Here is a 14,188-nt window from a genome sequence, read left to right as displayed (position 1 = left end):
TGCAGAGAAAGAGAGAGAGAGAGAGAGTTAAAAAGGGGAATGAGAGACACACAACAATTCAGAACGGTTCAAGAAAAGGAAAAAGAAATACCGCTAGAGTTGCTTTGAGAATGGCGGGTGGATAAATGTGCAGCTCGTTTTTCCCTTGCACTTCTCACTTGACTCTATTCAACTTTTGCACCGACTTTTGTGAAACAGCTTGTCGATTTAGCTTGGAAAAAGTTCTTTTTTTGTATCATCTGTTGGCACTGGACGCATTTGACTTTCTCCCCGACAATCTCAGACTTTCAGATGATCCGTGGAGATGCCGTGCTTGCGGAAACTCTTTATGTTAGCCTTTTTTTGACTCTACGGTGAACTTTTAAATCATTGAAACTTTTTCCTCGACTTGAAGAGGGAATCCTGGAAAAACACACCACCCAACAAAATGTCAATGGCACTTTTCAAATACTAAGACAAGCCGTGTCATTCAAGAATGAGGTATCGTTTTGTTTAGATGGAAGAAATTCAATGTGAAGGCGCCCTCAAATGACACCGATTATCAATGAGTTAAAATCTACAAAAAAGAAATGATTGAATACAATAGACCTTCAGCTTTTTATCCGCTTGTTAAAAAAAAAAAAAAGAAAAAACAGAATCCCTGAAAAACGCAGAATATAAATGTATACAAATGAAAAAAAAAAAACCTTAGATGGAGCAATGACAACTAGGATCACCCAAAATGTTTTTATTTGCAAAAAGCAAAAAAAAAAATCCGGCGCCGCCTCGTTTCAAAAGTCTTGCCGGTCCAGCTGCGTCATGATGAGTCCCAGTTCGTTGAAGGCCGAGCCCTGCCGGCCCACCTGATGACATTTGCTCTTCACCACGTTGTTGATGTTATGCAGATGCTTCAGGCAACACCTGCACTTCCGCTGCCTGAAGGGGGGTCCCCGACGGTCGCGCCAGGTAGAAAAGGGGGCACAAAAGGGTGAGGAGAGGTCAAGCGGGATCGCCTCGCCCGGACGCGGGTCGCGTCAAGTCGAACCGGGGTCATCGATAGGTCGGACGGGTGTGACGAGGGGGTCGCGGGAAGTCGTGACAGGTTACCAGAAGTTAAGCGGGGTCACGACTGGTAGGACGGTCAGACAGGGGTCAGACAGGGGTCAGACAGGGGTCAGACAGGGGTCAGACAGGGGTCAGACAGGGGTCAGACAGGGGTCAGACAGGGGTCAGACAGGGGTCACAACAGGCTGAGAACAAGGGTCATGTTAGGTCAGAAGGGGTCACAAAAGGTCAGACAAAGGTCACAATGGGTCACAAGATGTCAGATCAGGTCAGAGGAATTCAGTTAGGGTCAGACAAGGTCACAAAATGTCAAGCAAGGTCACGAGGGTTGACAAGGAGTCAGGCAGGAGTGGCGTGAGGTCAGAGATGGGTCATATGTGGTCACAATTCCTCAGACAGGGTCCCGGGAATTCACATAGAGTCATTCGGGGTCAAGAAATAACACAAGGGGTGACAAGGAGTCAGGCGACGAGTGTGTGAGGTCACAAGACAGGGGTGGTGTGAGGTCAGACCGAGGTCATACGGCGGTCACAAGAGGTCAGACAGGGGTCACATGAGGTCAGACGGGGCGACGGGAGGCCACTGACCGTTCATCTCGCGTGACGTCCACACCCACGGCGGTGGAGCCCGCCCTCAAGGTTTCCGAGATGAGGGGCCAAAAATATTTCATCACGATCTTCAGGGACGTGCACCCGCACTGCATGTAACTGACAGCCATTGAACACGCTTAATGCACGCTTAAACATGCTGCAAACGTGCTTCAAACATGCAAAACTCTCAAAACATTGATTTGGGAATTTTTTGTTGCTGCGTCATGTTACGGCGTTACTTTTCACTGGGCCATCGTTACCGTGCGCTATTCTTTTGATTCGCACGAATATTATAAGATGGGCCTGCCTTTAAGCACTATCTTATAAATACGTTTGACAGTTTTTTTTTATCTTTTTTCAAGTCTTTATTACATGTGTATCCTGGAGTGCCTTGTCTAATCTTATTTCATCCCATGTTTCTATTGTAAAATTCTAAAACGGGCTTCCCAGATTTGAAAGCAAATTGTTTGTGCGCCGGCGAGGCAAAAAGTGACTTTGGGAAATCGCGCGTTCCGTTTGAAGATCCTCCGACAGCCTCGACTTTGTCCCCAGAGTTTTTAAAATGCTAAGGAGCTACAATCTGCCCTTCCTTCTACAGCAAGCTGGCAGAAATAAAATGAGCCACCGGCGATGCTCCGCAATCATCCCCGTGGATTTCAAGTAGCGCTTGTTAGGTAAGATTTTGTCAAGACGGCCGCTTAGCAAACAATTTAGCTAAAAAAGACGAGCGATTGCGGAGAAAAACGGTCAACTTTGTAGCGACTTCAGCGCAGAATTTTCATTTTCAAAACGCTCGTGGATCGGTTGTGGAACCGAAGAAGGTCGAGATTCCGATCGTCCGTATTTGGTGTTAGTGGAGTTTGAAATTTTCTAACGATGAAACCATTACACAACCGGAGCGTGTCTATATTAGCTTTCCCCGAATGAACTTGGCCTTTTCTCAGTCAGATCCTTTAAGCCGACACTGGTCCCAAGCATTTCTCTTTTATCAATACTTAAGATCGGTTATTCAGCAAAAGTTGGCGTTGTCGGCAGGATGGGTCCCAAATTTTGGTACCCGGGCGTGTTTTGAACCGATTTCAAAATGTCTGTTAAAACTCGCGCAGTGAAACAGGGATGCGAAAAACAGCCCATTAAATAAACAGTGATGACGTCATTGTGTCACCAAAGAAGGTCAAGACCAAATTTGGTGTGGCTGACAAGAGTGCAATTTCCTCTGATGCGAGCAATATCCAATATGTCCAACAGGAGACTGTATAGATAAACCCTCCACCAATAAATCAGACGCTTCCTGGCCAGATTCTTCAAGACCACACTTGATTCATGCGTCTCTTTTGCATCCGAATTTAAAGTGAATTAGACAATTCTCGTGGAAATTGTGACAGTTGGGAAAGGGCTGCGGGGCGGCGCGTCTACTCTTTGGCATGTCGTGGTTAGCATGAATTGTAAGCATCTACTCGCGAACACGTCTTCATAAGAATGCAGTCGTTAGTGACTGCTGGCGAGCGTCCACTCGTGAGCGTGCCGGTGGTCGCTACGGGCAACGCCATCGTCTTGGGCCTACCTTTCATATTTGCTCTGCAAAAGTTTGTCGATTTGAGGAAGGCCACTCGCGCACAGGTCCAGTTTCCATAGCGACCTGGAAAACAAACAACCGTCGGCGTGAGGAGAGGACACGCCCACAGAAGCACTGTGAGCCAATGGGAGAGCGCCGTGACGGAGTGACTCACGGCTGGGCGTTGAGTATGTTGAGAAGGTCCACCACGATAGAAAGATCCTCCATGGCGACCGCCGCCTCCAAAGCGTGCTACAGAATCAAAGACCATCTTGGCAAATGTTTTCCGGAATTCCAAGTGTATCAGAAAGGGAGTGGCCAACGGGTAAAGGTGAGCACAACCGGATGCCGTGGAAGGCTTTTTTTTATACATTTGCGGTGTATTTTGTCACCCATTTCGTTTATTTCTTTGTGTATTTTGTGGCAAATTGTGCCGTGTCTTTTGTCATTTATTTGGTGTATTTTGTCGCTGGTTTTGTTTTGTATTTTGGAGAAAATGTTCCGTATTTATTGAGTGTATCGTGGTCTGTGTTTTGTCACGGATTTGGTCATTTGTTTTTCAAATATTTTCTCCTTTATCTGGATGTGCGTTGGATCATTCATTTTGCAGCTAAAGGAAGCGTCCTAGGGACTTGAACTTACATTGATGCCGTGGCAGACCCACACGTCTTGTACGCTTTTTAGGTTCCTGTGACGGTTGGCGAGGACCACGCACATGGTTTTGTGTCCGTTGCGGATGTGATTCAAGACCTCGCTCTCGCTCGGGACGGGTCCGGCGCGGCCCTGCCCCCCCCCCCAAAAAATAATACAGCGGTCGGCGGGATTAAAAAAAAAAAAAAAAAAAAAAAAAAAAAGGCGGGACGGTGGCACGCCTCACCCACATGAAGTCGGCCACGTCGAGGCCGCTCGCTTCTTTGCGGACCGCCGGATGGATCTGTAGGGGAGCTGCGGGGACGGGGGCGGGACGTTTTGCCACGCCCACCACAGTCGGCTCCACCCTCTGGACGGGCGTGGCCGACGGCGAAACCTACGAGCGGGGCACACACACGATGACTACGGCGGCCGTTTCAAGAGGAGGGGCCGCGTCGGGTCAGCTGACCGGTCGCCGGTCGAGCGGGAACGCCGAGTGGTCCGCGGGCCGTTCTGAAGGGGCGGGGCAAAAAGATTTCAGGATAGAATAGAAGAGCGCCCCATCGGACGAGCGCGGGGCAGGACTCACCCTCCTCGGGCGGGGCAGGAAAGGGTTCAGCTGTCTTGAGAGGCGTCCGAGCTGGGAGCAAGAAAAGTAGGCGCGAATAAACAAAGAGGAGCCGTAGAAAGAAACGAATCACGTTGCACCTAAATACCTGACAGCGAAAACATTTATTCAATTCGTAGTGAATTTCGTCATTTGTCATTTATTCCGTCCAAATTTTGTTGTGTATTTTGCCATTTATGTCATGGAATAGTGAGTTGGACAAACGGTGTAGTAGTCCGTTTATTCATCGCTGATCAACCGATAGGTGAAAAGCTCAGCCGGTTTGACCCGCCCACTTTTCTTGTGACTCGTCTGCACAATAAGGGTCAAAACGCACAAAACACCTGATCAAATGCGCAACAAAATACGCAAAAAAAAAAGTGACAGAATACTTCAGGGAATACGCGACATAATAGCAGAAACATACATGACAAAATCATAGAACCATCATAGAATATGCAACAAAATAAGCCACACGTTACATTCACAGCTAAGTGAGGAAATTCACAAAATACTTGATCAAATAGAAAGAAAACTCGCTCCAAAATACGCAAAAAAACAGGCGACGAGAAAATACATCTAAAAACCCGAAGGGCAAAATACGCCGTCTCCTTCACTCTTCCGCGCTCTCTTATACCCGCGCTTCTTTCTTTTTGCTTACTCTTTCACTCTTTTTTTTTTTGTTTGGCTCTCTCTCGATTTCTTCACTCACCGTTGCTGCCGGGCGGACCGAAGTTTACCCGGTCATCCTCGGCGTCGCGAATCTCGGCCGTCGATACTCGACGGTCGGCCTGGTCTTCGCCGTGACTCCGCCTCTGGCCCTGGGGACTCCGCCTCTCGCTTTCGGCGCTGCGCTTTAGGCTAAAGGCATCACGAGGAAGGGGTCACTCACGGCGGTCATTTTGATAGCCGCGGCGGCCGTCGCGTCCGACCCTTGAGACGGCCGCGGGTAGCCCCGGCGCGGTCCGACGGCGACGCGGGCGATCCCCTCCCCCTCGGCGGCCATGTTGGCGCTGGTCTTGACGCGCTTCAAGTCCACCACGTACGTGGACACGCCGCTCAGCTGGTGAGACACGCCCATCTGAAACGCAAAAGCCCCTTAAATGGCCGGGGCGTGCCGGAAGGGGTGTGGCCCGGGCGCGCCATCCTCATCTTTATTTTCCCGTCTGTTTGATTTCAGTATTCATTTTGTCCTTCATTTCATCGTTTGTCTCGTTGTGCATTTCGTCATTGCTTTTGTGGACTTTGTCATGGATTTCTTGTGCATTTCCGGTGCATTTTGTCAATGTTTGAGTATATTTTGTCATGTGTTTGGCATATTTTCTCATGTACTTTGTCATGTATCGTGTCGTGTTTTTAATTGTTTATTGTGTATTTTGTCACGACTTTGTCGTGTATTTTGCGGTTTCGTGTTTTGTGATTTCTTTAAGTCCCAAAAGTTGTCATGTATTTTGTCAGAAGCCATATCTACCAGCTGCATTTTGTCATTATTTGTTGTGTGTTTGGCCGCATGTTTTATCATGTATTTTGTCACAAATTTTGTTGCGCATCTTGTCATTTGTGTATCATGTCATTTATTTAATGTATTTTGTCATTAATTTTGGGTATTTTGTCGCTTACTTCGTGTATTTTGTTGTGTATTTTTTGTTGTTTTTTTTATGTATTTTGTGGTGTATTTTGCCACAAATCTCGTGTATTTTGTCATTAAATTAGGGTCACTTATTCCGTGTATTAGGTCATGTATTTTTTGGGAGTGTATTTTGTTGTGCGTTTTGTCATGTATTGTCACAAATTTTGTTGTGTATTTTGTCATCAATTTTGTAGCGCACATTTTCATGTATTTGACGTTTATTTTTTTGCAGTTTGAGGGTGGAGTGTTCCGCGATGCATCTCGTTCCAAACGTTGAGTTGTATTTTGTGGGAATCCCCGTTTACCAGCTGCTGGTTGCAGAGCGCCAGGTCGGCGACGGGTCCCCATCCCACCGTCACGGTGTCCAAGCAGCGGTCCGGTTCCCAGGCGCACACCCGCATGATGTCGGCGTGACCGCTGAACAGGCAGCCGCCGTCGGCGTCAAACGCCAAGCACCTGAGGGCGAAGGCCGCAAAACGTTCGCTTTTACTTCATGATCGGCAACGTTCCCGTCCGCCGAAGCTTCGTTGTGGGGAAAAACCTTCGACTTTGCGTGAACAGCCGCCGTAACTGTCGAGAGGCCCTCGATTGAGCTCGGATAGGAATTTCCCGCCGATGAAATCTGATCTCGTCATTTAAATGGGTTGATCATCTCACAATCGGGCTCATCGATCAGTACTTTCAATTACCTTTCCATCTCTATTCAAGTCCCCTCTCCCCCCCTCTTTAACACCTAGAATCTCGCACGAGTCTCTCTCTCTCTGATTTTATTTGCTATATAAATAAATTGTAGTTTGTTCAGACTCAATCCACTTTGATTATTTTTTCATTGTGTCTATATTTTTCCTTCGGATCGCTCAATCATTATCAATATCGATGAACTACAAAATCAAGAATTTAAAAACTAAAAAACAATGTTTGGAGGATGGCTCCCTTCAGATCGGGGGATTGTATTTGGGGACTCATTCTGGAGGTGTATCACGGAGCCAGCTCTTTAAAGCGATTAACAGGAGCCAGCTCTCGTTGACTTTTTCTCTTGAAGGTGCACACGATTGGTCAATAATTGCGGCGTCATCCTTTTGTGGGCTCACCTGACGGCTGCCGTGTTCTGCAGCGCCCCCACCTGGCAGAACTTTTCCAGATCCCACAGCCTCACCCATCTGCACGACAACACACACAGACACCATGAGATGGGGGCGTGGCCACGGGGCGTAACCGGGTGGGCGGGCTCACCCGTCTGCTCCCCCCGAGGCCAGCAGGTATTCGTTGGGGTGGAACTGAACGGCGGCCACGGCGCCCGTGTGTGCCGAAAACTCCGTGATGGTCTTGGCCTGCTTCAGGTCCCAAAGCTGCGCCGGACAAACAAAATGGCGGCGCACGGGTCAACCACCTCTGCTAGTCGAGTCCCGCCGCCTGGTTTACCTTGACCGCGTGGTCGTCGCCGGCTGACGCCAACCATTTCCCGTCCGGGCTGAAGGCCAAACTCCGGACGGCCCCCGTGTGACCCTGGAACAAAATGGCCGCGTCCGCATGAGCCGGGCGTCGCCATTTTGACCCCGAACGGCGCTCGACCTTCAGCTCACCTTGTACCTGTAAATGGGGCCTTTGCGCCGGATGTCCCACATCTGGTGCCCGTCGCCGCCACAACACACAGAAGAAGGCAGCTAGTTAGCATGCCGTCCTCATCGGTCGGCACTTTAGCGTGAATGTACCGTCCTCGTTTGTCGACATCGGGTAAAGATAATGGGTAGTTAGCGCATTAGCAGGTTGTATTATCAATTATGAGTTAGCCTGTTGTACATCCTTATGCATCAATACGGGGCAAAGGTATTAGCTAGTTTGCCCGTTAGCAGGTTTTGCGATCCTTAGCATGTCGTACTGTCCTTGTCCCGCAGCCCCGGGCATGGGCATCGGTAATAGCTAGTTAGCACGTTAGCAGGTTGTACCGTACTTATCCATTAGCACGTTAGCATGTCGTACAGTCCTTGTCCCTCAGCCCACGTTTGCAGTGGCTAACGCACCTTGATGTTGGTGTCGGACGAGCCGGATGCCAAAAAGTCTCCATGAGGATGAAAGCCCAAACTGGTGATGGCCGATTTGTGCCCGGTTAGCGCCCGCAACACTGCTCACACACAAAAATTGAGCAAATGACATGTGTAGCTCGAGGTGGGCAAACTATGGCCCGTCATGTTTTTATTCCGGCCCCCATAAATCCATTTTGTATTCTTGGGCTCCTGCAGAGGAGATTGCGTAAGATGCCAGTTTCTATTTTGCCTAATATTGCACACTTTTGTTAATCACTTTGACAATTATGCCCTGTTGACATAATTGTCACTATCGGTCAATCATGTTGCTGTTCTTTGATTCCAACACCCTTTAGGGCGGATCTGCTGTTTGTAACTGAGGAGATTTCATCAAAATAAAGCTAATGGAGGAGCCTATAGAACAAGTTGGAGTTTCTCATCTGAGGGTTTTGTTACAGTCCCCTCCCGTTCTCCTTGCAAGCTTAAAATGTATTGATGTCGTCTCTCCTTATTTGGAGTGTTTACTATACATAAACTTCTTAAGCCCAGTAAAGAAAAAAGATGAAACATGTTTGGTTGCCAGTCGTGTCCCTTTGGCCTTCCGGTTTTACCCCAAAAATCATTTATTAGTCTTGATTTTTCCTTGTTAAAAGGACATCTAATTTACTCTGCCTCTTTCTCACTTTTTTCTCCCTCTTTCTATCATATTCTCTTTCTTTGCTCTCATTTGCCTTCTCTTTTTCTATTTTTTCTCTCTTTCTGTTTTTCTTTCTCTTTGTCACTGTCTCTTTCTCTTCTCCCTTTCTGTCTCTCGATATCACCCTCTCTCAGTTATTCTATTTCTATCTTTCTTTCTCAATGCATTGTTTTTCTCATTCTCCGTCTTTTGCTTGCTCGTTCCCTCTCTCTTTCTCTCGTTTGTTCACTCTACTTTTTTCTCCCTCTCTTCCCTTCTCTTTTATCTAAAAGTCTGGCCCCGCGATATCCCCCCCCCATGTGGCCCCTGAGCTCAATTGAGTTTCACATCCCTGCTTTAAACAATCAAATCAACGCCTTTGATAAAGATATTCCAATTTTGCTTTGGGGTTTCAGACAGAAAATCTGACTTAGGAGGGAAGGAAAGTGAATAGGAAGTAGCAAATGCAAACAGGAAGTGTTCAGACTTTTAGCAGCCTCCAGGTCCCAGACGAGGATAGAGCCGGACTGCGATCCGGTGGCTAGCTGCTCCTCGGACACGTTAAAATGGACGCTCTCTACCGGCTTCCTGTGCCCGCAAAGACTCTGCACAAAAAAATAAAGAATAAAAAAAAAGAGGGCGTGGCTTGGCACTGTCGCCGTCTTTAAATAAGGTACGTATTCAAAAAGTTCCGAAAATGCGTAAGACAATTGTCAATAAAGATTGCTGTCGCATGATCAGTTGCCCCCTTTTCAAATCAAGTCACATTTACTTGTATAGCCCTTAATCACAAGATGTCTCAAAGGACTGCCCAGGTTATAATGACACCATCCCCTGATCTCAAACCTGATCTTTCTGGATCTATTATTTTAACAAAAGCAGCAACTTCCTTCCACTTGGCTAGCACCTATCTGCTTTTGATGGCTCTTTTCTTTTGCAACAGGAACAGAAGCCCCTTTAGCATTTACTGCAGCAAAACTCTTACGCGGCTTTGTGATCGGCACTCGCCGCTTCCCGATCGTAGTCCTCGGCTTGGTCGCTCGCCGACACCCCGCTAGTCTTTCGCTATGATTTCTTGCTTCGTTTCAATCACAATCATTCTCGTTTTTTTTAAAGACACTTTACAAAAAGTAACAAAAAGGAGATGCCATGCATTTCCATTAATATTGACCGAGTGTCATACAGGCGTCTTGGAATGTTTATGTTATTTTAGCCATGAAAGTGTCACAGATCATGTTACGAGTAAGCAACTTTCAATCTCTACCATGATTATGTGTTAAGACTATGTAATAACAGTGGCTGGGGTGTGACCCGGGCACGATTTGATTTTTTTTTTTTACATCAGTTACGGTCATTGAAAGAGCGGGGCAGTGATGCGTTTTATATGAAAATGCTGCAAAATACAGGAAATCTACAGATATAAACAAAGGCACGGGTGCCCGAAGGAACAAACCTGGTTGCGCTCTCTAGTGGTAGCCTCTGGGAATGCTGGTGAACCGGACTTAGCTTAGTGAAGCGAGTGAGTTTTGTGGATAAACAAAATCGACGTACGGAAATCGTGTGTGAAAGAGGTTGTAGCGTACCATGATGCAATTGGCTTTGCCGAGCGACCAGATGTTGACTTTGCAGTCCTCGCCGCCGCTAGCTAGCACGCGACCACTTTTCTTGCCCAGCGAGGCGCAACAGACGCGGGCGGCGTGCGCCTCGAATTCCTCTGCCGGCACAAAAACGGCGTGAGCGGGGGGGCTTAGCGGCTCCCGTTGCCAAGGCGACACTCACCCAGACGCCACGAGATCTTGGTGGTGCCGGCGGACGCCGCCATGATGCCCACGCTGGCCCGATTTTCTGCTGAGCTCTGCGGAAAAATGTTAGCCGCGAGTTGAGCGCAACCAAAACAGCTACCTTCGTGCTAACACCTCAAAAATTAACACTGTTAAATGGATAGGGGGGGCTACCCTCTGCTATTAGGAGCCAGCTCTCTTCCAAATATCAATGTGTCAATACTGCTCTACGAGCCACTTTTAAAAGTGAATGACAGGAGCCGGCTGCCCACCAATCAAGAGCCGGCTCTTTTCAAAATAGTGATGTGTTGTTGGAGATTATAACAATACTATGGGATAGCTATTTGGAGTAAAGAACAGGAGCCTGTTCCCTTCGATATAGTCATTGGCGTACGTAACAGCTCTAATAGTCAGCTCTTTGAAGCTCCCATCAAAATAGTCATGTGTTGTCACCCGGAGATAAAAATTTACTGTACAGAAAAGTTTCCAGTGGTGGAAAAATAACCAACCAAGGGTATGTACACATTTTCCCTGGCCAGATTTGAGAACTTTTAAATAGATTGCGTGAACATTAAAAGGGATTAGCAAATACTCTTTTTTTTCAATCAGGCGCAGAACCTGTCGCGCTCCTAGCCAAAATCACGCAGACATGTTCCAAAATATTCCACGCGCCATGGATCTTGAGGAATGAATTTTCAAAGTAGACAGTTTAATCTCATATCCTCTAGTACTGTGACGTCAACAGAAGACCAGGAGAACCAAACCAGAACCTAACCAGTTGGTTAGCTGTCTAGCCTGTGTGCTCTTTGTTTTTTTTGCCCCGGATGGGTTCGCGTTTGTTGCCCCGCTTGTTTTGTCGATGGATCCCAATAATCCAGGCTTCCTAGTGCATGTTTTCGGGCAGCCAGCTTCCGTTTTTTTTCCACCAATGTCCTGGTTTGCACTCTGTAGCATCTGGCTAGCCTGCCGTGCTCATTTGGTATATTTACGGCTATGTTTGTTGTCATGGCTGTTATTTTTGTTGGTGGTTCCCAGTTATCCTGGCTGCCTAATGCTTGCTCTTGGGTGGCCAGCCTCCTGTTTTTCTGCCGATCGGTCCTGGTAAGTTCTTTTTAACCGCCCGACTATTCTGCCACATCCCGGCTGGTTTGGCCCCGGTAAGCTCTCTGCGTGTCGTTTTATGCCAGTTGGCCCCATTTTTGTCTGCTCACCCGTTATTCTGCTTTCACCTGTGACACAAGTCCTAGACATTTTCCAGAAAAACTTGCAAAACTCGGCTCCAAACTCTCAACCCTTTTCGACCAATGAACATGTAAAGCAATAAGGTGCTGGTGCGCCTCACGTGACGTCACAGCTCCGGAAGTCAAGGACCAAATATGGAGCATGGCAACAATTTCACATCACCCAAATTGAATGACTTTCAATTCTTTAAAAGGCAACAACATGAAAATTTGAAAAAGAAGCACGACGGGAGGGAATGGCGTCACTTTTTGGGCTTTCCTTTGTCTTTTAAGGCGACGAAGTTCGGAAGGCGGGGGAGACGAACCCCGGCACCAACTTTTCCTAGGAGGTTCGGTTCGGCTAGCTAGCATCTAGCTAGCGGCTAGCTGCTCAGCCGTCCATTAGCAAAATAAAGCGAAGTAGAGATAGTCAGTGGAACTTTGAATTGAAAACTTTCAAGTTGAAAAAGTTGAAGAAGTTAAAACTTACCGCTCAGCTGGAGTGGCCGCGGAAAGCGGAAGTGGGAGAAATGCGCCGATGATGGCGACTGTTGACAAGTGGAAGCGCCTGCGCAGCTTAGCAACTGATGACGTCATACAAACTCCGCCCACAGCTTGTGGAAACGCCTACAGAATCAGAATCTCCTTGTTTTTCATTGTGTTGCTACAAACAAATTACGGTTGCACTCCAGTAGGCAGAATATCATAAGTAGAAAAAAATAAAGTATTCACATCTCAAATGAAACAGATGCACAACCTGGATATATTGCACTCAGAGGGTAAAACGGGAAATGGACTGCATTTATATAGCGCTTAGACGAGTCACTGAGGACCTCCAAAGTTATTTGCAATGTACTTCACACTTTACCCATTCACTCACACACCGATGGTGGGGTCAGCCATGCTCTTGTATTCATTATCCGGTATCCATCCCGTCTGTCCTGTCCGGTTTCAAACCTGTCTGCCCCTGGGTTCCTGTTTTCCCGTGCCTGACTTCTCGGTCTCACTTCTTCTGCCCAAGAATCGCCGGTGTTTGTGTTCCCGCGCATGACTGCCCCGTTTCCGTAAAATAAAGCTTGGTTTGCAAATGTTACGCGTTTGGGTCCACCGTCTGTTCAGTTTCTGACCGTAGTGTAATAAAGTGTCTGTAGTGTGCTGAATGTGTGTGTGGTGTATTGTTGGCTAAAAAGCTGTTTAAGAGTCCGATAGCAGAAGGGTAAAAAGAGTTTTTTAGACGGGTTGTCCTGCATTTCACACTCCTGTACCTCTGTCCCGAGGGTAGTAGTGTAAACAGTACCTGTTGCGGATGTGTGGGGTCCTTAACGATGGAGGCAGCCCTCCTGTGGACTGCAGAGAGGGCAGTGGAGTCCTGGTGATCCTCTGAGCGTTCTTAACATTTCCCTGCAGGCGTTTGCAGTCCATGGCTGTGATATCCTTATAGCAACTAAAGGAATAGATTCATTATAAAAGTAATGAAGTGAAAACTAAAACTAATATTGTTGGAAAATTTGTGCGATAGTGACAACATATTCAGTGACACATTTTAATTATCTAACACTAATATCTATCTTTTGTTTTAGAGAAAAAAGTCTGGGAAAGAGACAGATAATTCGTTCAGGGGGAATAAAAAAGCCAGCATCTTGAATTGAATGCAGGACTGAGAGGATGTGGGAGTAAAGGAAATATCACTAAAATGACAGATACTTTTACCATCCTGTCTCAAAGACCCGTAATTCCCTACTCTCCGGTCTCCCAAAGTCTAGCTTTAAGAGCATGCAGCTGGTACAAAACGTTGCGGCAAAGTTTTTAACCAAGACGAGGAAATTTGATCACATGACTCCAATTTTAGCTGACCTGCACTGGCTCCATGTCATCGTAAGATGTATTTTTATGGCTTTCGGGGTATTTCTGATTTCATTTCCCCGTGTTCCTGCTCAAAGCCTTCGCTCGGAAAACTAATGTTCCCGAAAGGAGCCGAGAAGAAAACCGCAGGTCGGAGAGCGTTCCCCATCGGTGCCCCGGTGCTGAGGAATGTTCTGCCCTCTGAGATTCCATTGCAACCTCGGTGGGAGTTGAAGGATTTTATACATTTGACTATAAAGGATATTATAAAATTAACTACTAAGTAAGTACATGTACTTAATTTGATGCAGTAGAGAGATTCACTGACTGTTTTTATTCAAGGTACATTAGAAGGTTAGGCTGTCTGGAATGCATCAGACGTATTCCTGTGAGTGCTGACAGGAGAAGGCCAGACGCACAAGGACAAACATCGCGACGCCCTTCGGCGAGGAGGTGGTGAAGCTGGCGCCCAAGGGAGGAGCCGGCACACCGGCTTGTGAAAAGACGTGGGAAGATCGGAGATCGAGGGAGAACGAGAGAGAACGAGAGAGACGCTAATCTGGCTAATTCGATGAAGTTCGCTTAATTA

General features: G+C 47.2%; 1 protein-coding gene across 1 annotated transcript; it reads right to left on the bottom strand.

The window, feature by feature from the left end:
• Positions 1-712: 712 nt before the first annotated feature.
• Positions 713-12,345, bottom strand: katnb1 (katanin p80 (WD repeat containing) subunit B 1). The gene is made up of 21 exons (XM_088333361.1): positions 12,248-12,345; positions 12,025-12,144; positions 10,536-10,611; positions 10,340-10,470; positions 9,244-9,361; positions 8,078-8,178; positions 7,640-7,681; positions 7,479-7,562; positions 7,290-7,405; positions 7,148-7,216; positions 6,362-6,512; positions 5,359-5,507; positions 5,139-5,287; positions 4,409-4,459; positions 4,289-4,332; positions 4,067-4,216; positions 3,832-3,972; positions 3,365-3,441; positions 3,199-3,273; positions 1,632-1,751; positions 713-915 (listed from the first exon to the last, which is right to left on the bottom strand). The coding sequence occupies exons 2-21, from the start codon at positions 12,127-12,129 to the stop codon at positions 771-773; spliced, it is 2,094 nt and encodes a 697-aa protein (XP_088189487.1). The 5' UTR covers positions 12,130-12,144; positions 12,248-12,345; the 3' UTR covers positions 713-770.
• Between the last annotated feature and the right edge of the window lie 1,843 nt (positions 12,346-14,188).

Source organism: Urocampus carinirostris, chromosome 4 (assembly GCF_059441175.1).
Source record: "Urocampus carinirostris isolate Australia breed hairy pipefish chromosome 4, RoL_Ucar_1.0, whole genome shotgun sequence".
NCBI classification, from domain to species: Eukaryota; Metazoa; Chordata; class Actinopteri; order Syngnathiformes; family Syngnathidae; genus Urocampus; species Urocampus carinirostris.
The sequence above is the reverse complement of the archived record's forward strand: the minus strand, read 5'-3'. Positions and strand labels throughout refer to the sequence as shown.

Coding starts and splice junctions, on each gene's coding strand:
- katnb1 (XM_088333361.1), bottom strand. CDS start 12,129: ATGCTAGCTAGCCGAACCGAACCTCCTAGGAAAAGTTGGTGCCGGGGT. Junction 10,471..10,535: donor CAAGATCTCGTGGCGTCTGG/GTGAGTGTCGCC, acceptor TTGTGCCGGCAG/AGGAATTCGAGGCGCACGCC. Junction 7,563..7,639: donor GCCCCATTTACAGGTACAAG/GTGAGCTGAAGG, acceptor ATTTTGTTCCAG/GGTCACACGGGGGCCGTCCG.